Below are 23,666 nucleotides of genomic sequence, written 5' to 3'. Positions count from 1 at the left end.
ACTGCTGAGATGCAAGTTTCCTCCAGGGCAGGCCCCAGGGCAGAAATCATTCCGAGTTCCTGAGTTCCGACTACAGTTAATCCTTGACACTCCAAGGAAAGTCCCAGAGACCTTCCCAAATCCTCCCACTCACATATACCACTGCAGCTTGCCATCTCCCCAATAACATACAGTAGAGGAGGGAAAATACCCCGTTAGAACTTCTATGTTTCTATAAATACAGGACAATATTGTTTTTGAAACTATTGAAATAAACTCTGACCCCAAATAAATGCTATGTAACATTAGATCACATCATGACTCAAAACAAAGGTGTTTTGTTTTGTTTTTTAAGGACTTTTGCTCTTACCAAGGACCCAAGGACAGAGGAAAATGCAGCTGTTTTGAGATATGTGTCCTGGGGGTGGGTGTATGAATGTGCAAGCACATGTGCAAACTTCTAGCTCGCTGACATCCCCTTTCCCCCACACGTCCAGGCCTCCAAAGAGCACCATTCAAGTTCAGACCTTTGTAAAACAGTGACTATCTGCCACACAGTCTTCCAATCATTTATGAATATTTTATTTTTTTAGTTTTTTAAAAAAGATTTTATTTATTTGAGAGAGAGAGACAGCGAGAGAGAGCATGAGCAGAGGGAAGAGGGAAAAGTAGGCTCCCCACTGAGCCAGAAGCCTGATGCAGGGTTTGATCCCCGACCCTGGGATCATAACCTGAGCTGAACACAGATGCTTAACCGACTGAGCCACCAAGGAGCCGCCATTCATGAATATTTTAAAAGGCCAATGTCAAACTCCTCTGCTCTGGATCTGCCACAGCTTTGAGCTGCTGACCTCAGCACATGGCCTCACACTGGGTCCTTACAACATTCAGAGCCCCATTTAATGAATGAGCTAACTTAGGCCGTAGGAAATAAAAGGCTTCTCCAAAGTTCTACAGAAGCCACAGGGTCAGGGTCAGAATTTTCTCCTCAGTCTTTCTGATGCCATGCCCACATCGTTTCTTCTGGGTTAACATCCCGCCTCAGTCTAATTCAGCTCTGCAAACATTCATTCATTCAGATGTCTCAAGTCTTTTTTTGTAATGAGGCAGGATATTGGCAAATAAGTAAGTAAATATATAGCTTTATTTAACTCCTGCCATATGTCAGGCACTATAAACAGTAGGCTTGCTCTCTGACCTTAAAGCTTCATGGCCTGGACCTGCATGCTGGGCTCCTGTGAGCAGCAGTGTCCTGGAACAGAGAGAAGTTTCACCTAAACCAGTCTTGAGATGGAGGAGAGGCAAAGGATGGCTTTCAAGGAGACGTGATGCCTGTGCCAAGTCCCAGAGGACAGAAAGTGGCTAGTCAGAAGAAGGTGCAAGGACGGGCAGAGATGTCCCAAACACAAGGCTGACAATACTTCTATTTCTCCTTCCAGATGTCATGACCTGGGTTCCACTAGTGACTCTCCAGTTCCAGCAAATCTTCAAGGCCAGAAAGGACATATCTCCAGTTTAAAAGAGGCATAATCTGGTGCAGTACATATCTGATATGCTGGAGAATGAACCTCTGCAATGATCTCCAGCACAGCCTGCAAACAGCAGAAAAACCCAGGATTTGGAACTTGACAAACCTGGGTTTGAGTCTCCCCAAGCATGTCCATTGAGTTCACAGACCTCCTTTACTTCATCTGTAGGAATGGGCTACTGCATAAGGTGGATGATTTCCAGTGTGTATGACTGGCCAGGGACCATTCTAAGCTCTGCAGAATTGGTTCTCACTTCATGGTCACAACATACAAACTGACTTTTACAAATGAGGAAAGTAGGTCTCTAGGAAGGTGACATGAGTGTGGCAAGTCCACAAAGCTGGAAGGTGGAGGAGGCAGGTTTTGAACCCAGCTGTAGGTGAAAGCCTAATGATCCTGGACAGAGAGAGGGAGCCCGTAACGTGAGACTCGGCAGGGCTGAGCCAGGGCCTGGCACAGGGGAGATTCCAGGGGTGGAATGACACAGAGTGCGTGTTGCCCCAGAGGAGAGCCTGGCTGGCTCTGGCTTTCTCAGCAGGCCCATTTCCCTGGTGGCTCTGATGCACAGTCCTGTGCAGAGATGAGATTCCTGGGCATGGGGCAGAGGGTAGGAGGCACAGTCAACACATCCTCAATGAATACTCTCGCCTGTTACTGAGGGACACAGCTGGGACAGAGTTACTTGAATTACTCTCTTCAACCAGGGCACTCCTGAGTGTCAGATGGTTCCTCCACCTCACCCCAGGAGAAGCCTTCAGAACACCTGCCTGCCTCTCCTCAGTTGTCTGAGAAAGGGGCTGGATTGTCACCACGTTCTGCAGTCATTGCAATACTGCGTTCTGAGTCAGAGACCCATGTGGCAAGACAGGTCAAAGCTTCTTAATTAACTCGAGGAAAAACTGCCAATCAGCAAAGATCTCTGTAGGGTTTTCATAGAGGTCTTCCTTCTTGTGCATTCCAGGGAAAAAAACATGCACTAGTCATGTGCAGGGATGGGTGCCCTCTAGACACTGGCAGGCTTGATCATTCTCACTGTTAGATGTGTGTGGAGGCTTTACTAAGAGTCAGGCATGACCTAGGGGCTTTTACACAGATGATGTCCTTAATTCCCACAAAACCCTAGGAGGCAGGTGAATATTATGATCCCTTATTTTATGAAAGAGCAAGCTGAGCTCAGGAAAGTTAAGTCAGTCACTTGTCTGAGATCACTCAATTGGTAAGTGCTACAGCTGAGGTTAGGATCCAAGAACCTGGCAGGCCCAGCCCTCTGGGACAGGCTCCTCAGACACCAAAGACAGGGACTTGCTCAGAGACAGGGACCTCCTGCCCTCGGCTGCTTCCCAAGTCCAGGCTGGCCTCTCCAGGCATGGGCTCTTCCCAACGATGCTGGGTACACAATGGGACCCAGTAAATGGGGTACCTCAGGCCTCAGTGAGACTATAATGTCCTAGACAGAGTTCCCCAGGCCCTGGATGGGAGCACTCCCCTCATTGCACCTGCCATCACATGTCCCCTTATTTAATTAACTTTGAATAAACCAAGTTGCACATTTTTCCTCCCCTCCTGCTTTAACTGACTTGTCAGAGGCAGTGGTCTTGTACGAGAGGACTCCCCTCTCACGACTGGAGAGCCCTCATCACTCAGAGAACCTGACCGTCCAGAGGGAGCTGTCTGGCTCCAGAGAGCTCCAGGCTGGGGTTTGGGAGCCAGGCTCCAAGGGTGACCAGGGTGAAGCCCTTCTCCTTCTCAAAAACTCAGTTTCTTTCTCTGTACAATGAAGATGTGAACTACCTGGAATCTTTTTTTTTTTTTTCTGGATTTGACATTTTGTGAATATCCACCTTGGGACATGCAGCAAACATTTGATAAAATAGCTACTGTGCACCAATTATGTTCTGAGTGCTTTACATGAATTATTTTACTGAATCCTCTCACCAACCCCATGGTATAGGTTCTATTGTTACCACCACTGTTATGTTATAAATGGAAAGAAAGAAGAACAGAGGGGTCAAGTCACTTGTCCAAAGTCACACAGCTAGCAGGTGATGGAGCCAAGATTCAAACGTAGAAGACTGGCTCCAGAGCCTAGAACATTCACCCTTACACTCTCTCCTTCCACACTTGCACTGTTAGGCATGACAAAGACATGTCTGAGGAAGCACAAGTGTGGCATCCCATAGGGTTGGTTGTCATGTCATGAGACTGGCAGGCCACACAGTGTTGGAGCACAACCAGCTTGAGCAGAGCCTGAAGGGGTACAGCCGGTGCTGAGGGCAATGGGAAAGCACTAAAGGGCACTAAGTGTGGGAAGTTGCAACCAGATTGACACTAAGAGAGATGGATCTGGAGGTAGTGGGAGGATGGTCTCCGGAAGATGAGGGTGGAGGTAGGGAGGCCAGTGAGGAGACCACTATATGAAAGCTGGTGATGATCATGGAGCCTGTCCCTGGGCCACGCAAGTGGGGTGGGGAGGAGAGGCAGAGTGAATTGATGTGACGTGGCCTCACATGACATGAGGATGGTGGAGGAGGTTAGGATTTGGATTTTTACCTAGGGGCCTAATCTGGGAGGATGAGGTGTTGCTGGCCAAAAGGAGAATGCTGGCTGGGGGGCAGATTGGAGTAAAATAGGCAGAGTGTCGGTGGGGGTGTGATGAGCTCCAACTGAAGGAGATGCCCAGCATGCATTTGAGGATGCACAGCTGAACTGAAGCTCAGAGGGCGACGTGGGTGCTGGGGAGCTTGGCATCATCAGCATGCAGGTGCTAGTGGGAGGGGATGGGCTCTCCTGGGGAGGTGAGGCTTGGGGGGGTTGTACAGGGGGGCTTAGGTTAGAATGCTGGGGACCCCTTCCTCAAAGAGGGTGAGTGGAGGAAGAGAGAACTCACTGGCTTCCTACCTCTCTTGGCTTTATGTCTGCCAAATCCTGGCCCTGCCAGGTTGGAATCCTAGGAAGCCGAATGGTTACCCTCTTTCTTTTAGACTCTGCTCTGAGAAGCGGCAACCGGCCGCCGTCCCGGAACCCTGCCTCTCTGCTCTGGCACCGGCCCAGAATTCTCCAGCAGGCTCTGAATCGTGTAATTATCCATGCAATAATTATGCCTGGCAGAAGCTGCAGCTTTCCTGGGGGAGGGCTTCCCAGAGCATCACCCAACAGCCTGATCACCATCACACCGCTCTGAGGACCCCGCTGCAGCCCAAGTGAGCCCTGCCCAGCGTCAGAGCCAGTCCCCGCCCGAGGGAACAGAGCGGACACATCCCAGGCGGGAACAGGTGGGCACCTGCACGTCCGTCCCTCCAGGAACCCCTCAGCACCGCTCGGTTTGGCTTCCTGGACGCACACAGCCCCATCTCGATTGCTCCCACCCCGGGAGCCGCCATCTCCCATGGCCCTATTTATGACCCAGAGGGAAAAAAATATCCATCAACTTGAAGCGAGCCGCTAATCAGTTTACTTGGTTGCCTCGGGTCTTCCAATGTAATTATAATTCCTACTAAGGCACTGGTGAGCGTCAGGCTCATTTCACCAACTGCTGCAGACACAATAATCAAAGCGCCAGGATTCCTTTGTTCCAAATCCGGTACAGACGAGGCTCACAAGGTATGCTTTGGAGGGAAGACTAAGCACAGGATTGTTTTTTTCTCACCTCCTCTCCTTCCTGCTTCCTTCCTTCCACAGATTGGGGAGAAACTGCTGGAATGTCCCACATGCAGCTGGAGACAGACCCATACCTCCAGAGCTGTGAACGTGGCTCCCACAGGCTCACGGGCCAGCCAGAGAAGCCTCGTGATGAGGCAGGAGCGATGCCCAGGGGAGGCTGCTGGCTGCTTCCCAGAGACCTCACAAGGTGGCATTTACCTTGGCACATTCCCCAGCCTCTGGCCCCCAGGCTCGGAGGTTCGGAAACCTGATTTTCCTGGCACACCCAGAAGGGACCCATCTGTCAGGAGAACACTCTCATTAACCCAGATCATGAGACCAAAATATAAACCACACTGAGAAATGGAGCTGCCCTGCAAAACACAGGCTGCTGAAGTCGTCACGAGCGGCCCTGTCTTCCCCTGATGACAGGGCTGCCTGGGGAGGCACATCGCAATAATGTCCCCAGGGGAACGTAGAACTGTCCAGATGCCGTCAGACCACTGGATGCCTCCGGCTCCAACTACTGCCTCCTCTCCCTGGGAGGGAGACAGCTGACACCACAATCACATGGGCACGTCCTCCTGGTCGAGGCAGGACTTCCCTGGGCAGGTTCTGTGTGACCCCTGCCAGTTGACCTCTGGCTCTTGAGCTGTCCTCCTTCATGCCCATGCTGACCAAACAGCTCGGAATTCAGACTCCTTCCCCAGGCAGGACCCACCCCACTGACAGGGGGCCCATTTTGTCTGTGACAGGCCCAGCTGTGGTCTTTATGCTACTTCCATCTGGTGCTTCTCCAAGGGTATGGAGGTGTCACTGGACCAGCCAGAGACCACATTCTCTGCACCCCTACCCGCCCTTCCATCTGGGTGGGGTTATGCAGCAAGCTCTCCCCAGTGAGACTTGTCACTGTTAGGTCACAGCGGTTAAGAAGCAGTGTGCCATCTGTGAACCCTTCACCTAGAGGTAAAGGTGGCCCTAGGATTGGTGGAGTGACAAGATGGAAGGAGGCTGAGTCCCTGCACAACCACACAGAGGAAAGTTACTTGCCCTTCAGGAGCACCCACACTGAACAGTTATATGCACGATAAGTAAAATGCTATGCAGTAATCCATTGAAATACTGGGGCCTACTTGTTACCACATAACTGTGGTATTGTATTACTGTATTACTCTAATGAATAAATGTTCTATTCTTGGTCTACTTCCCTGAGACCTCAGTCATCACCCAATGGAGTGTTAAACCTTCTGAGACCTCAAATTCATATTAAATCACCATCTCTCGTGTCACTCCTAAGGGTGGCTGATGGCAAGTTCTGTGCATGGATTTTGTTTTCCTAATTCTAACTTGATTCCCTCCTCCCAGATATGAGCTGATCTTCCTTGCAGATCTTAAGCCATAGGCACGACATGGCAAGCAGAATTCTCAAAGCACAGAGATACATACAAACAAACCAACGACAGCCTGGAAGAGCAGTTTAAACACACACACACACACACACACACACACACACTCACAAATGCAGAAATGCAGACAGGAGCCAGACATCCTGGACTGTAGAGAGGGAGAAGCATATATGAACTTCATCAGAATGGGGATGCAAATAAATTTCATCTGTCTCCCATGCCAACTGTAATCAATTGGTAGGGGCTGCATGAATGGCGTGCTGTGTTAAGAAGGATGCTGAGGTCACATTCTAGCACTGAAGGAAAAAGTACTATGACAGGTGATCAGTATCTGTCATGGGCAATAGAAAAGGAGTAAGAGCATGTGCCAGGAATTGTCATACCTGGGCTAGGGACTAGGATGTGGTTGCAGAGGAGCTTATGTTCATCAAGGCTGTATAGCCTGAGACTTACTGGGTCAAACCATAACAACAAAGCCCTTGTTAACCCTCAAATGAGGGCATTTTTATATATACTTTTCTAATTCCTCCTCCTAGGAAAGAGGAGACCCTAGGAGAGAGCTATTACCCCTATTTTACAGATGAAGGTCCTGAGGCTCAGAGAGAGTAGGTGACTTACCCAAGATCACAAAGCTTAAGAAAGGCAGGGCCAAGGTCCAGGCTAGGGCTGCCTGGCTTCTCAGTCTGTGCATCTCACCGTTACATGGAAAACCTCTAAATTAAGTGGGGTCTGGATTGAGAGGAGCAATGCATTAGCATACGTTTTGGCCTGGCTACTGCCCACTGACATATTAGGGCAAGGTGGGTTTTTCTCCCAGAAAACTCATATGGAAGTCGTGTAAAGACCAAACCAATTTGGGGTTTGAGCTTCCTACAGCCTTCCCCTGCCTCCTGAGTTGGTTTATTGTTCCTCCACAGTTCTGGAAGAAGGCCAAGACAGGCAGGAAGAGAAGAAGGAATAGGAGATTCTTGTGTTCTTAGTTCCAATGATGTGTGAGCCACCAGGGTGATATTGTGGGGCTGGCAGTCAGGAAAACTGGGACTAGTCCTGCGTTGCTTCACGTTGGCTGTGCAACTGTGGGAAGCAGCTTTTGCGAGCTTCAAATTCCCCAAATGTCAAATGGAGCTAATACCAGGGAGTGGGTGTAGAGTCTCTGAGTGACAGTGCTACAGAAACTAAGGGACAGGCAGGTCTGGGTTCAATACTGTCCCTACATTTACCAGTGAAATAACCTTGGGTAAATCACTTCTCCTCTCCGGGCTTCAGTTTCATCACCTCTAAAATACATATAATAACAGCACCTACCTCATAGGATTGTGTGACAATTAAAAGATGATTTAGAGGGTGTGACCAGCATGGGGTCTGATATTTTATACACAGTAGCGTGCCTTCTCTCTCTGCACAAATGCACACACACCAAACATCCTTTAAAGAGCTCTTCCGATTTGGAGTGCTTGAGTGGTTCAGGTGGCTGAGTGTCGGACTCCTGGTTTTGGCTTAGATCGTGATCTCAGGGTTGTGAGATGGAGCCCCATGTTGGGCTCTACCCTCAGCAAGGAATATGCTTGAGACTCTTTCTCTCCCTTTGCCTGTCTCCCCTTTCAAAAAAAAAATCTTTAAAGAGCTCTTCCCATTTGACACAAAGAGTCACTGGATGGTATTAGAAGTTGTAGGGGGACAGCCCGGGAACAGTCTGTCTCAGTTTCCACCCTTTGCAGATTACACATGATGCTTGGTAACCTTGATCACATTCAGCCTAGGATCTGTCCATCCCTCCATGATCTCATTCACCCTATGTCTCTGCTTGAGTTCTCCTTTCAACCTGGATTCCTTTCCACATGTTTTGACAGCAAGAACAATCAGAATAAAAAGGACACCAGTGAACCCTCTATCGACTGCTTGCTCTGGGAAGGCAACCTGCTACCTGCACTTTACATGTTTACATTTTCTTCCATACTCTTATTACCCCTCTTTCTCCCTTTCTTTATCCCCTCCTTGACTTTGTTCAGGGTTTGGAGGAATAATAAATCAACTCCAGAGACAGATAAAGGCTGTCAGCAGCTCTAATCCCAAAAGTACTTTGGCCTTTCCATTACCTCCGGTCCTGAGCTGCCTGGAACACAAATTTCCACCCTCACTCCATTCACACTTTATTTTCCAGATTCTTCCCAAGGAACAGATGTGGTCAGTATTATTAACCTCACTGGACACACAAAGAAACCAAGGTTCACCTAGTAACTCACCTAAGGTCACATGGCCAATGAGAAGCAAGTCTGAGATTTAAATCTAAGACTATTTAATCTCCCACTCTTAGTCCTTATTCAGCACAACAACACCTGAATGCTATTGCCTATAGGTCATCCCCATCTTTCTCAACAACCGTCCCCCAACAATGTGTGATCTCTTCAGGGGACCCTGTGGGCTCAGATTTCCAAGACCAGGGTTTTCAAGATGAATCCAAGCCACACGTATTCCATCAAAGAAAGATATGCAAAGCCTCCAGTCTATCATTATTCACCGCTTTCTATGTTAATCTCTCCACTAATAATAGAAGTAATATATGCCACTGATATTAAGAATTACTACCGTTGGGATCCCTGGGTGGCGCGGCGGTTTGGCGCCTGCCTTTGGCCCAGGGCGCGATCCTGGAGACCTGGGATCGAATCCCGCGTCGGGCTCCCGGTCCTCTTCTCCCTCTGCCTATGTCTCTGCCTCTCTCTCTCTCTCTCTCTCTGTGTGTGACTATCATAAATAAATTAAAAAAAAAAAAGAATTACTACCGTTTATTGAGCCTTTACTATATGCCACATTCTTAAAAGCCACAGGAACCCTACAATGTTGACATGTGACTATTCTTTTTTTACAGTGAATGGAGAGAAAAGGCCTCCAGGTGCCTCTAATTTGCCCAGGGTAGAAGGTGGGCTGTGGAGGCAATGGATTTGAAACCACTGCTATAATCCCTCCCAGGCTCAGGGGGAGGGGACCTGCTGCCAAGAAGAATGTCTCCAAGGGCAGGACATGCCTCCCATTCCTGATGCAACAGCAAGGTTACTGAGGAGAGAGACACGAACACTCCGGAAGAAGCTGATGGGAAATGCCATTTTCTCCATTGTTCCTTGTGCTTAGTTCCTGTAGAGTCTGCCCAGAATGTGTTCTGCCCTGGCCTGAGGGTGACATTCAGGGAGCTCCCCAGAAGTCTTCCCAGCTTGCTGAAACAGAAGAGTGACTGAACTGCCCATGCTGGTCATGGTGTGAATGCAGCTGCAGTCTGATGGGATAGAGAGCTGCCTGACAACCCTGCATACTTTTGGAGGTGGGACATTTAAATCTGATGAGTTCATCCATGAGTATAGCCGATATTCTTCTGCAAGTTTATTCTTTCATTCCACAAATATTTATCAAAGACTGACTGTGTAGCAGGCACGGCACTATGCTATGTCCTGGGAACGCAAGTGTCAAGAAGGCAGTCTGTATGAAAATTATTCTGAAAGTGCCAACCATGGATAAATCTAGAGGCGTGAGCTGATGTGTTTTATTCTTTCTTACTGTTGACAAATATATCTGGGGGAATTCAAATTCTCAGAGTTAGAAATCCTTCTGTGTAGACTAGTAAAGAAGATAAATTGAACAAAGGGAAAAATAGCCTCAAGTCCACCAGTGCCACTACCACCACTACCCCCATTATTACCACCATCATCGCACCACCAATACTACCTCCAACACCACTACTTTACCACCACCATTGTTGCCAACATCGCTTCTACTATTATCACCACCATTACTAATACCACCCCTCATCATACCACCACCATCGTGCCCCATCACTACCACCACTACCCCATCACTGTTATCCCTACTATAATCATCACAATTGCTGATAACATTATCATGCTCCAGTAACACCATGACCTACCAGCACCATCATTACTACCTTAATACCATTATTCTCACTGTCATCGATATCTCTGCCTTCACCAATATTATTCCTATTGTATCCAGCACCACCACTAATAACACTATCTGCTATCAACCATCACTGTCATCATTGCTACTAACACCACCAACACCACCATCACCGCCATGAGCTTCATCACCACCACCATCAAAAGCATTACCACATCTGTGATCATTATCATCATCTACATATTAACATTCACCATTCGTACATTGCCTTAAAGTTTATAAACACTTGCAATCACATGATATCATTTAATCCCCATGACAACCTAGTGGGTTGATGTCATGATTGCTGTTATTAATAGATGAAGAAACTGACATAGAGAGAGGTGTCAAACAGTTCACTTCAACCACGCAGCTTGTAAAGGGTAAGCCAGGACTGGCCTTCCGTTCTACTTCACCCAACATGCCATACCTTTTCTATCAACTCTAAGCTATTATGAAATGTCTCCAATGCTCTATGTTTTTTCACTAACCTACTGTCTTGGATCCTGTGGGTATGCTGAGGGGAGCCTGAAAGTTATGCCCAGCCTTCTTTGTTACATTAATCTCAGTTAGGGAATAATTCCAAGTCCTCATGCATCTCAGTAAAATGTCAATTCAAGCCACTGAGCACCAATCATGTGCCCAGAATGGTGCTGGACTCGTGGGAGAACCTCAGAAGGGCAGAAAGAAAGGTTCCAGTCTTTGAGGAAAGTGTACTCTTACTGAAGAGTCAGGACATGTTTACAGGGAGCGATTATAGAACAATTCAAGGCAATCAATTGTTAAATCATGCAGGACAAACAGTAAGCACACCGGGAGGGGGGAGAGGAGGGAGCAGCTGTGGGCTGAAGTGATCCCTGGGAGACTTCTGGGGAGACAAGGTGAGGGTGAGAGGGGATAGTCTTGCTCCCCACTTACCTTGGCCTATTCTCATCCTTCCTCTCTGGCACCTTTCAGGACCTTCCTCCCCCTCGTCCCCCACCTTCCTGAATGTGGATACCTGGCTCTGGTCTCTGTCTCCACTCTGTTCCCTCACATATCTAATGATGACCTTCCTACTGACTTCCCCCAAGTCACAAAAGTGAGAAACATCACTGTCATTTTTATTCCTTCTCCTTTATTGTCGTCTCCTTCAATGACATTGCTCATACTATTCCTTCTGCCTAGAACTTTACTAACCTACATTTTGGCATGGGGGAAGCCCTTGCTCTTTCATCAGCCTCAAATGCCACTTCTTTCAGGCCTCCTCCCTGATTCTTCAGACGCACCCTCGGAGAGAGATGCCTTTTCCTCCTACAAGCCCGCACGGTGTGACACAATCTGCACTAGGGTATAGGTTGATGTTCAGATACAGTCTAGCCTGGTGATTAAGTGGGCAGATGCTGGAGTCAAACTATTTGGATTCAAAAGCTGGCCTGGCCACTTCTGTGAGGTGAGACATTGGACATTGTTTTTATATTCTCTGTTCTTCAGTTTCGTTATCTGCAGAGAGTCCAGTAATAATGCTGACCTTCTTGTAATGCTATAAGGCCTAAATGAAACCTAGCTGCTAAAGTGTCTGGCACATAGTTGGAGCTCTACAGATTCACTGTTAATATTATTGTCACCAAACAGAATGACTGGAGGCACATTGTCAGCACTCAAAAATTATATAGAAGTAAACTTTCGTATAAATGAACACCTTTTTGAAATAGCAAGGAAAAAAAAAGACAATATGCTCAAAACACATAAGGGACATAGAAGACAGAATCGAGAAACACAAGTGAAATAATGTATATAAACAAAAAAAAAAATATTATTGTCACCAGGGTGAAGCTCCTTGAGGGCAAAGACAGTATCCTACACCGCTAATCTCCTTCTAGCAGCTTTTTTCTTCAGGGTGGCGGGGGATAGGAACCTGACTTAGTTCCAGTACAGGCTATACGGTGTGGACCAAAGCACACAGTGGTTGCTCTGGACGGTGAGGAAGACCCAGAGATGTCGGAATGGTAGCACAAGGTGAGGGCAGATGAACCAGGCAGTGGGGAGTGGAGGGTGCTCCTGAAAAAGTCAGGACAGGATTCAATATTTAGTCTTCAGTCTCAGGCCTTCACACCACCGCTCTATATAAGGCACCCCGGGGGCGGGGGTAGGGTGGAGAGTAGCACATATCTGCATTTGGAGGCAGTCAGAGTTGGTGGGAATCCTGGCACTTCCACCAACCACCTGGAGGGGCTTAGTTAAGTCACTTCCTCCTAAGCCACAGTTTTCTTATCTATAAAATGGGGGATTGAATGCTACTTTTCATAGTTTGAGATTTCATGTGTTATATGGGGATAACCATAGTATTGGGTTGTTGTAAGGATTAAATTAGTTTAATATATTAAAAGCACTTAGAATAGCACTTGGCAAAAAATGCTGTATAGGTGTCATTTGTTTTTACTATTCTTTTTCTTATTACTATGACAGCTTTTACAATAGTATTTGTGTTATTATTGTTGTAGTTGTCAACACCTTGCACAGTGCCTGGCACTATGTGCCTCGGTCCTCAATACACTTTTTTTTTCCCCTGTCTGGTTCCAACTCCAAAGCAGAAATACCCAATGGGCACATGCAAAAGTTTATGGCTTTAAGCACCATAAACATGTTTTGACAATGTATTTTCTATTTTTTTTAAATCATCAAAGCAGTCATCATGGGAAAAAATCCAAATTTCATTTGGCTTCCTTAGACTTACTTTACTGTTTCTGTGATGAATTGTCTAAGTAGTGGCAGGTAAGGGGGGTGGGGTGGGCAGTACAATCATTTTAGCTGTAAATGCTCAGAGCCTTAATCTAGCCCTGGGCTGACAGCACACAAAGGAGAGAGGAAGGGAATTGAGCCCCTTGCTGCCCCCGCTAGGTGAGCAGGGAAGCCTCTGGAAGAGACCCCTGCTGAGTGTGCAGTTTGGCCATCTGGGAGACTGGCACATGGATGAGTGCCAGGAATGGAGAGAAAGTGCAGGCTCAGCCCCACACAGAGGCCAGCACACTGGCTTCCCCACAGCGCCTGCGTGCTGTGTGGCCTCCAGAACCCTTCCTCAGCTGCCAGCAGATCCCTCCTCTATCTTGGGTGTAGGCTCTGCATGAATGAGGAGGTGACAGGGCCAGTGGGAGGCTGGTGACTGTCATGTTTGGTTCCCAGGGGCTCAAAAGCTAGCCACTGTTGTTCCAACTGCTTCTTGGGCATCAGAAGCCTGCCTGTCCTGGATGGGGCCTCAGGCTGGAGGAGGAGGCCATGGGAGGGGGATACCTTGGTATCAGACAAGCTTCAAATCCTTGCTCTTTAGTCACTAGGCAATCACAGAACCTCTCTGAACCTCAGTTTCCTAATTCGCAAAGGGAGACTAACAATACAACCATCACAGGGCTACTGCAAAAGTCAACGGAGGTCAGGTATGCAGAAGGGTCAGGGACATACAGGCCCTTAAACAATTTGAATCCCTCCTCAAGTGATGCTTCTCTATCCCTCCAATTTCTATCCCAAACAAGCCTGTTGACCCCGGATGAGTCTTGCTCAACCATTTAGTACAGGAAGCTTTCTACGACAGCCAGGAGGATTGCTTGTTGGTTTTCCAACAGAGAGGTCCTACTATGCCCCATGGAAAGCACTTCACTTCCATGCTTCAGGCTCTTCCTTTACCTCTTAGACTCCTACTAACTCTGTCATACCTTCTGGCTTCAAATCCCACACCAAGGCTTTGTACAGAAACCAGGCTGCCAGCTTTGTGACTCTGAGCATTATCAATGAAATCCCTTGTGGAGAGAGAGGTCTTTCACCCACATGGCTCAGCCTGCACTCTGTCCTGGCCCATATCTGAGATACAACTAGCTGTCTCCTTGTCACATCTTCAGATAGCACAGAACTTATAGGTACTGCTAAGGTGAGGGCTGCAGAATTAAGATTCAGGATCTCACTTAGCTGGAATAACATTTTAAATTAGTAAATTAAAACTTAATGGGCATATGTAGCCCTGCACTTCTGTTTTATTTAAAAAAAGATAGAAAGAAAAGTTGAAGAAATGTTAATCTGGGGAGATCTGACTTCATAGCAATTCATGTTGAAGACAAGTAGGGCTGGGGAGGCCCAGGGTTCAGATCCCAGATTGGACACTCAAGCTGCGTGACTATGGGCAAACCACTCACCTCCTTAGGAACTCCATTTTTTAAATTTTAAATGAGACTTGAACCAGGAAGTTTCAAAGGCCCTTCCACCGTGGTATGTAAACTTATAAATATACATATAAGCACATACATACTTACTATGACCTGTGCTCTGGGTCAGTGGGCACAGAAGCCACCTGGAGATCGTAGTAAAATGAAGGTTCTGGTCCAGTAGGGACTTGAGACTGCATTTCTAACATGCTCCCACAGGGCACCAGGCCTGCTGGTCTGAGGACCACATTGAGTAGCACAGTTCTTGACAGTCATAACTCCCTGCTTACTGCATTCTTACTATCTTTCGACCACTGTGTCTTACATGCATTATTGCAGTTCATCCTCATAACAGCCTTGGAGGGGATTACTACCAATATCTCAGTTTTCTAGATGTTGAAATGAAGGCTCACAGACATGGGGGGCCTGCTTGAGGTCACACAGCTAACATGCTGCAGAGCCAGGGTTTATATCCGGGTCTAGAGTATATGCCCATAACCGCCATACCACCTGCAGATGTGTCATAGAGATTTAGGCCAACCTGTGGCCAAGGACAGGAAGGAACTAGTGTTCGTTTCCTTTGCAATGATGACCACTCATACACCAACTGACCCCTCCCTGCCTCTCTGGATCACGTGAAGACACTGACTGATTCTGGTTCCCGATTCGGAAGGTCTGAAATTCTAACATACTTAGAGATTTAAGTGCCCGATCCTTCACTGACAGGCAATGATGTCTGCAACAAAGGGAAAAGAATTTAGTTCACATAAATGATTAGAGCAGAGGAGTGGTGTTTAATCCTATTAATGAATTTGCTAATTGGCCTTCTGCCCCCAATCATTTCATATTTAGGCTTTTGCAGTGTCAGATTAAATGGAAACAGATCCAGGGGTGGTCTGAGATGAGGCTGAAAGCATTTTGCTCAAGGCCTGCAGATGGCTCAGTTGTTCTGTATGGCTAATGAGGTCTATCCCTGAATGCCTTCTCAACATCCACATTTCACATTTGGGCTGTTCTTCTGTGAGGCAAGGCCAGGAGGGGAGGGGGGTGATGTGGTGCCTAAGAGCTCAGGCTCTGGGACCTGCCAGAATGGGGCCCTGCTATCCACAAGCTGAGTGACCCTGGGCGATGGACGAGCTTCCCTTCTTAGAACCTCAACTCTTCATCTGCAAAATGGGACCCTTTCAGGGCTGGGAAGACGTTAACCAAATAACACAGGAAAAAGGCAGAGCACGGTACCTGGCAGACAGCAGCAGTCAATATCAGCTATTACTATTATTCACCCTGGCAGATGATCCCCACGTTCCTATCTCACCATTGGGAATTTCATGACCTAAAATTCCCAGCTTCCCCTAGGAGTTACTGGGGAAACTGCTTGGGGCTCCAGTGGCCAGGGTTGTGACAGCTCTGGGTCCCCAGGGGGATGGAATCAAAGGCTGCAGTTCGAAGGGACACAGCTAGCCAAGGACTGCCCAGTCACGGTGCAGATGAAGCAACAGAGGAGGAAGGGACCGGCTCTGAGATGTGATAAAGGAAGCAGCAGAGCCAGTACTACCCCGAGTTGCCAAAATCATCGCACCTTAGGCGAAGTACTGTGCTCACTACCTCCTTGACCCCATACGCAGCCCTGTAAGGGAGACACTGTCATTGTCCCCATTTGATAGAACAGAAAACTGAGGCCCAGAGACCTTGAGCTAAGGAGTCACAGAGCCAGAGTTTAAACCTTTACTTTCACTCAGTGGTCCTAACCACTTTTGAGATCCTGTTCCTGGTGCCCTGATTTGAGTCGAGTGCCGTCCCCATTTCCCCCACTGCCCCAGTGAGGTTTCTGCCTGGCCTAGCATGGCAAGAATCCATCCAAAGTTCTGCTCCTGTGGCTACGGGACAGGAAGCCAGAGAGCAGCTGATGGCAGCAGCTCCCCAAAGGTGACCCATTTAAAATACTTCCTACAGGGAGGCGAAGTATTTAAAGGTAAGTCGACTTTTTCTGAAGGTCCCAAGACTCGGTCACTCAGTCAGTCTCTCTTTCTCCCTCTCCCTCCTAAACACTGCTCACTCTCTGCCTGATGAATGGCAACATCAACTCCAGGGCCATTATGCAGAACTTTGCGGCGCTTCTCCCCATGAGCAGACCTGGATTTCTCATCTGCGCCGCCGCACTCCTGCACTACCCGGAGCCATCGAGAGCACACACCCTGGCCCATCCATCCTTAGCCCCACACAGCCAACAGTCATCAACTCTGGACCCAACATTCGGCCTGAGAGAAACTATGGAATAAGACTCATGCCCTTAGAGCTAGTCAGAGAGATGAATGATTAATTCATTATCACATAATGTTCACAATTGTGGCAAGGGGAAGCAGCAACAGCTGCAGAGGTAACAGGGGAGGGAGGGAGAGATGTGCTCTGCCCGTAGGACCCTGGGAGAGGGTGATAATAATGAGGTCTTGAAGGATGTGTAGGAGTTTGCCAGGTGACTGGGGAGGTGGAGGTGGAGGGTGAGTGGAAGCCAGAGTGGGCATTGGGCAGAGGTAACATCAGAGAAGCAATGATGCTTAACAGGTACTTAAGAGATTGCTTAGTGAACAGATAAATGGGTAGACAAATAGACAGGTTCCTGATCTCAGCTAGACAAGGTAAATGTGAACCTGAAACATAAGGGAGGTCATTCTAGATCAGTTCCTTCCTTCCTTCCTTCCTTCCTTCCTTCCTTCCTTCCTTCCTTCCTTTCTTTTTAAATTAATCAACAAAAGAGTGAAAGTAGAGATATTTTCCCATCTTCTCACCTTCCCCCCAAAATACTACACCCCTACGGATATCCAAAAACTGCCAGGACTCTTCTTGACTGAATTTACAATTTTTAGCTTTCTAAGAAGCACGTGTTGTTAAGTTACTGGTAATTATTGCACCAGGGCTTCCTGTACCACTGACTCCTTCCAAATTTCATGGTAGACACCTAAGGTCCAGCATTGGGGTAGCATGACAATCAATGCTCTTCATGCAAAGACTTCATTACTAGGACTAGGACTTCATTACTTCATTAACTTATGGGTACATTCATTCATGCATGCACTCATGTCTTCAATCATTCCTTCTGGCATTCATTTGTTAATTCATTTGCTTGCTTCCTTCCTTTCTTTCATTCATTTATTTATTCCTCCATTCATTCATCATCCATTCTTTCACTCACTTGTTGACACATGCGCTCACTGTTCATTTGCACATTTATGAAGCATTTATTGAGCAAAGCCCTCAGAGGCATATAATGAGGTTCAAGACAAGGTCCCTCTCCAGATACTAGTCTGAAAGCCTCCTCATGTTAGGTAATAGTCCCTCACTTTTATTTTTTGGTCTTCCCACCTCCCTCTCCCTCTTTTTAAAAAAATTTAAAAAGATTTATTTATTTATTCATGAGAGGCACAGAGAAAGAGGCAGAGACATAGACAGAGGGAGAAGCCCAATGGGGGACTCAATCCTGGATCCTGGGATCACACCCTGAGCTGAAGGCAGATGCTCTACCACTGAGCCACCCAGGCATTCCCCCACCTCCCTCTTTCTGTTTGCCTTGATCCTCACTGGGTTTCTTCTGGGACTGAGGGCCCAAGAACTGTGTCTGGCACTGGGTGTGGGCTCCTCATCCTTTTGTGACTATCAGGAGCAGGGGAGTAGGAACACTGCTCTCAGCATCTCCCTGCTAAATGGTAAACAGATTCAGTATATTTTGTGGACAAAGCCAATTCAAAGCCAGCAGACCAAATAAGAGAATTCATTCCAGGCAGAGGGCTGGTAACTGAAATTCCAGTGGGAAGCTAACTTTTCCTTCAGGGTCTGCTATTCTAGAAAATAACAGAGAGCAGCCGACAATTCCATTATTTATGATTTCCTCCAGAAAAGATTTTTTGAGTACCTACCATGTGTAAGAATCCAAGCTGGGGACCGTGAGGAATGATTCAGACAAGCACTCTGCAAGAAGCTGACACTCTGGAGTGGTGGATGGGGGTGGGGGATCGCGGGGGAAGATGGATTAACACCTCCATCCAGTGCCCAATACAATGCATGACTTGAGAGTCATGGGAATGCACACCTTAAAAAAAGTAAGGAATTTAGATGGGGCCTGGGGAAGTCTTCATGGCTGTGGAAACAGCTGAGTGGGGTCTTGGAATATGAGTGGAATTATAACTATTAGGCTAGGAGATGGGGGGGAAGGGTAACAGAGTGAAAAGGACGAACAAAGATGCAGAAGTCGGTAACACCGCCCAGTACAAACACCCCTGTAAATAAGTATGCCTCTCTTAGACATCAGCAAACTGGCATTTCCAAGGTAAAATGACTTGCCAAAGGTCCTTTGCGACAAGGGCTGTGTGACAGTAGGGTTACTGCTTCTCTCTGCCTCACTGCCTCTCCTTGGTCTCCTACAGCTTCTGGGTTGAACATGTTGCCCAATGAAGGAACTACAGAACCAGCTTCATCAGGAGCCTTCCGGTTGCATATATTCTCCAAGGTGTTCACTGATCTAGGAAGCAGGGAACCAATCCCATATTTGTCTCTAACTTGCCATGTGGTTAGAATAAGCTTCAAATAGTTGTGGGATTTAGTCAGCTCATCTATTCAATGAGCACTCTGAAGATCCCAAGCTCAGACCTTCCTGAAGGTTCTGAATGCTTTCTCTTGGTCGTGGAGGACTGATAACCAGTTTGCTTATAGGTTGTTCTAAATTCTCTTGCCCCTCACAGGCCCAGCAGCTACACCTGCATCATCCCTCTTTGGCCACCCCACACCCCAACCCTTTGCACTTATTCTTTAAAGCCCAGAACAGTATGAAAAGCACAGACAAAATTCCTGCACCCAGAAATTCAATCTAGGACTGGGATGCAGAGGCTGAATCCCCCAAAGCAGGGCTTTTCTCATTCTTAATTAAAGACTAACAAAGATTCTAAACAGAGAAAGAAAATGAATTAGAATATTTTTACTCGGTGACATGGCTCTGAAATTAATTTAGATTTCGGCTGCCTCCAGGAAGCTCTCCCTGAACACCCAGCCTGGGCTAGGTGCTTCTTTCTCTCTTGGCACTAGTCACGTGGAGCTTTGCCCTACTTAAAAAAATTTATATGTGCCACCAAATTATATTTTGGAAACATTCAGGGCCTTTGTTCAGTAGGCTATGTTGTTTTCAGGACCAGCCACAGAGCAGAGATCAGTGGGGGCTGCAGTAACAGAACCAGCGTCTGTGCCTCTAGGGTTTTGGGTCCTAGTTCCCTGGACAGCACTGAAAGAGGGCTCCGGAAATGAGCTATTAGGACTCCCAGAGGCACTGCCTACTTCCAGGATGGCCTTATTCTAGGCATTTGGAAGCCACAAACAGTAGAGCTATAAATTTGCTGACCACTTACTACACAGCAGAGCTCGTGCTGATCATTTGACTTGCATTATCCCTGAAATCCACTCAACATAACAGCTATTTTAAGATGGTAACTACTACTGTTCCTGTTTCACAGTTGAGGAAAACAAAGCTAGGGAGTGGTAGAGCCTGGATTTGAACCTACCAGGGAGGTCAAATCCTGAATTGAGAACCTTTACCACCCTCTTCCGAATGCCTTAATTAGATCTGAGTCTGATGTCTCAGAGATCATAGTAACAGTTCCATTAAGAGCATCAGCAAGAAAAATCCTCAAATCTGAGAACAGGATGGAACCTGAGGAGAAACTGAGGCTCCAAGGGATTAAGGGACCTAGCCAGGAAGCGGTCCCTGACCTCTGGCCTTCCCCAGCCACTTTCCAAGTCACCTTCCTCTGCAGGAAAGGTCTCCTGCTGATTAGCATTCCACAGAGGAAGGTGCTAAGATAAGACTGATCAGGGCGAATGCCGGGAGAAAGGTACACAGCTGGAGCCCTGAACAATGCAGCCAATGTGGTGGAACTCTGTCCAAGAGGGCCTGACTACCCAGGGATGGTGCAGCTCGTCGTGGTGGCCTGCCCAATAGCCCTGACATGCTGTGAGCTTCAAGCAAGCATTGTTGTGAGAGTTAAATAAGAAAGCGCAGGAAAAGCATCCCACAATGTGCCAGGCACACAGTAAGGGAAGGATCACTGGAAGCTGTCACCCTTGCCCCCCACCCCTGTCTTCTGTTTCTTAGGCTCCTGGGAGAGAATGAAGAGCTCTGGCCTCTGGGAATCCTATGGGAATTCACGGGAGTGACCTAGAATTTTGCGTAGGAGACAGGAACGGTAGACAGTAATGTCTGAGCTCTTAATCTTTGCCCGACCCTATGCAAGGAGCTCCATATCCATCCTTCGTGTTTTCATGTCCTTACAACAATCTCCCTTGGGTCCCTGGTGGTTCAGCCAACACTGTATATGAAACAGGCTCCTCCCTCCCTCTACTCCCTCCACACTGAGTTTCCTGCCTGGAGATGCTATTCTCACCCACTCTATGGATGAGAAAACAGGCTGAGAGGGGTGAAGGCTGGCCTGAGATCTCAGAAGGAGGGAGTGATGAAGCTGGGATGCACGCCCAGACCCTACTGGACTCCAAAGCTCAAGACCTTTCTGTGACATCTATCTGCCTCGCAGAAGTGTGACAGGCATTGAAAATATTTTAAAACAAATCCCTGGGTTTCTTGTTCCATAGTCTCCTGGCCTCTGGGACCTCATAGCGGTCAGATAAATGATGGGAGTTTGGTGCTGAATTTTGTTCCTACATAAGTAGTATCCGAGGATCTGTGAGAATCAAGGCTCTGGATGTCAAGGTCCTGTGCCAAGGCTTGAAGACCTGGCCTGCCCAAGACTGGTAAAAGGCAACCAGACCCTTTCCTGCCAGAAGGATGTGTAACTCATGTGGCCTTAGACCTGTGTTCTGGGACTTAAACACCAATCCAGCTTTATCCCCTAAGATCTATACCCAGAGATATCATTCCTTACTGCTCACCCAGACTGATATCTCTGGGAGCTGGGCCAGATGCCTGGACCCCTTGAAGCACAGGCTACTCATGGGGAACTCTGAGATGCGAATTTGCCCACTGAGTCAGGAGAGACCAAGCAAGTCCTAGAGCAGACTCACTGAGTACCTTGGGGTCCACCCATACCTTACTACAGTTCTAATCACAACCCAGAGTAAAGGTTGGGAACTACAGCCCCTGCCTATAACCAGAACCTGAGATCCAGTGGTGGAATGTGAAGGTCTACAGGTCAGGTTACTTAAAATCTTTCTTCCACTCACAACAGGATTTGAGCATCAAATAAAAGAAAGTAAAACCCATCATTTTCTTTCTTCTTAACCGCATCCTGTCCCTTATTTCCAATAATCAACTTTCTCACTGCTGGGGAGGAGGCCTGCATGAGTCCCCTATGGCGCAACATATGTCAGCCCCAACTTCACATGGACCCATTTGACAACTGTCCCGCTGGTGAGACTGGGCATGTCTCAGCTAGGGAACAGCGGCTATCATGCTTTCTAATCCTTGACATAAGCTCACTGCTCCATCACACCTTGACAGCGCCCTCAGCTCCACAGCGGCTCCCAGAGCACAGCAGCACCCTGTGTGATACCCTCGCTCCTAATGACTCCCCCAGCCACCAGGACATGAGCCCTGGGAGTTTTACCGCTTGGCAGCTGGTGATTCCTTTTGGCTTGCAGAGGTTTACTGGGGTAAGCAGATAGAGCACTCTCCCTGATGATGGACTCCAAGGTCTGCATCAGCACTGTCACCCGGAGGAGTGTGTGAATGTGTGAGCACACTTGCTGGGTGCCCACAGTTGCACAATTGCCAGCCGTCATGGGAATGGGAAGAGCTTCCCAACATTTCCACCCAGACAATCCAGTCACCCCCACCTGTGAATCTGACTCTCCCTTCTGCTCCTAGAGATTTCCAGGAGGAGTGTCCTGGCACCTGGAGCCCCAGAGGGGAGCTCCCCCACGCCGGGGGGCCAGCGCCCACTCTGGCTCCCTCCTCTGCGTGTTCACGATATTCACACCAAACCTCCCGCCAGGTTTCTCACTCCTCTAGCTGCAAGAACCTGCCCTTGCTCCTCATGAAGAGGAGGGTCCAGGCCAAGGGAGGCAGGTGGTACACCCCAGCTCAGCATGCAGCACCCCCAAATCCAGTCAGGGGAACAAAAGGAGGAAGGAGGTGGCTTACCTTTAGAAGGTCGCCTTTGTTTGGTTTGCAGAGACGAGAAGGTGCCCATGACGGCCCCCATGGCAGCCAAGACTTGTGTGCGACTTGGGACCCCTCGCCCTGCCCCTCCCCTCCCCTGGAAAGAAACCAGTGTGGCTCCTCTACTCCGAATTGGAGGAGGACACAAAAAAGCACCCGGCAGCTCGCCTGCAGCTTGGTGTTCAGCGAGCGTGGGGCTGGGGCGCCGGGAGCCTTGTCTCCCCTTCTTCAGCCGCGCACATGCACCGACTCACGGCCAGGCGCTCCCCGCGAGCCTTCGGAACCGGGCCGGGCTGTTCGCGCGCCGCGGGCCCAGGACGCTGCCCGCAGCCCGCAGCCCGCGCGGTGCCGGCCCCCGAGCCAGCCGCGCTCCGCCCGCCCCTGCTGCCGCCGCTGCGCCCCGCTGCGCTCCCGGCGCTCGGCGGGCTCTCGGGGCCGGGACCAACCATGAATGAACAGCGCCAGGGACGGCGCGGGGCGGAGGAGGAGGCGGCGCGGGGCGGCCGGCGGGCGCCCGGGGGGCGGGGCGGGGGCCGGGCCCCGAGGGGCGTCCGCAGCCGCAGCCGCAGCCGCAGCCGCAGCGCTGCCCCCGCCCCGCGCGCCCGCACCTGTGAGCGCCGCGCGCCGGGGCGCACCGACCCGCGTGGGCCGGCGCCTGGCGGGTGGGTTCAGGGGGGCCGCAGGCTGCGCCCCGGGAGAGCGTGCGCGCGCGCGTGTGTGTCCCTGCGTGCGATGCACTATTTCACTTGACTTAAGGGAAATCTTACTTAATCCACCTTCTGAATTCATAGGGTGGGGGAAATAAAGTCCGCTCCACCCAGGGAGAGGTGAAAGATACACATCTACC

General features: G+C 48.8%; 1 protein-coding gene across 2 annotated transcripts in view; it reads right to left on the bottom strand.

Moving 5' to 3' along the window:
• Positions 1 to 23,666, bottom strand: part of KCNIP1 (potassium voltage-gated channel interacting protein 1) — a 341,025-nt gene that overhangs the window by 189,834 nt on the left and 127,525 nt on the right. Inside the window, exon 1 of one of the 2 annotated variants that reach the window (XM_055325910.1) lies at positions 22,802 to 23,164. The exons of the other annotated variant lie outside the window; for it this stretch is intronic. Within the exon in view, the coding sequence (XP_055181885.1) occupies positions 22,802 to 22,862 (61 nt within the window). The 5' untranslated portion in view covers positions 22,863 to 23,164. Of the gene's footprint in view, positions 1 to 22,801; positions 23,165 to 23,666 lie in introns of those variants that run through there. 2 annotated transcript variants of the gene reach the window in all.

The sequence above is a fragment of the Nyctereutes procyonoides genome, unplaced genomic scaffold, assembly GCF_905146905.1.
Source record: "Nyctereutes procyonoides isolate TBG_1078 unplaced genomic scaffold, NYPRO_anot_genome, whole genome shotgun sequence".
NCBI lineage: Eukaryota > Metazoa > Chordata > Mammalia > Carnivora > Canidae > Nyctereutes > Nyctereutes procyonoides.
This window is presented reverse-complemented; position numbering and strand designations above follow the sequence as displayed.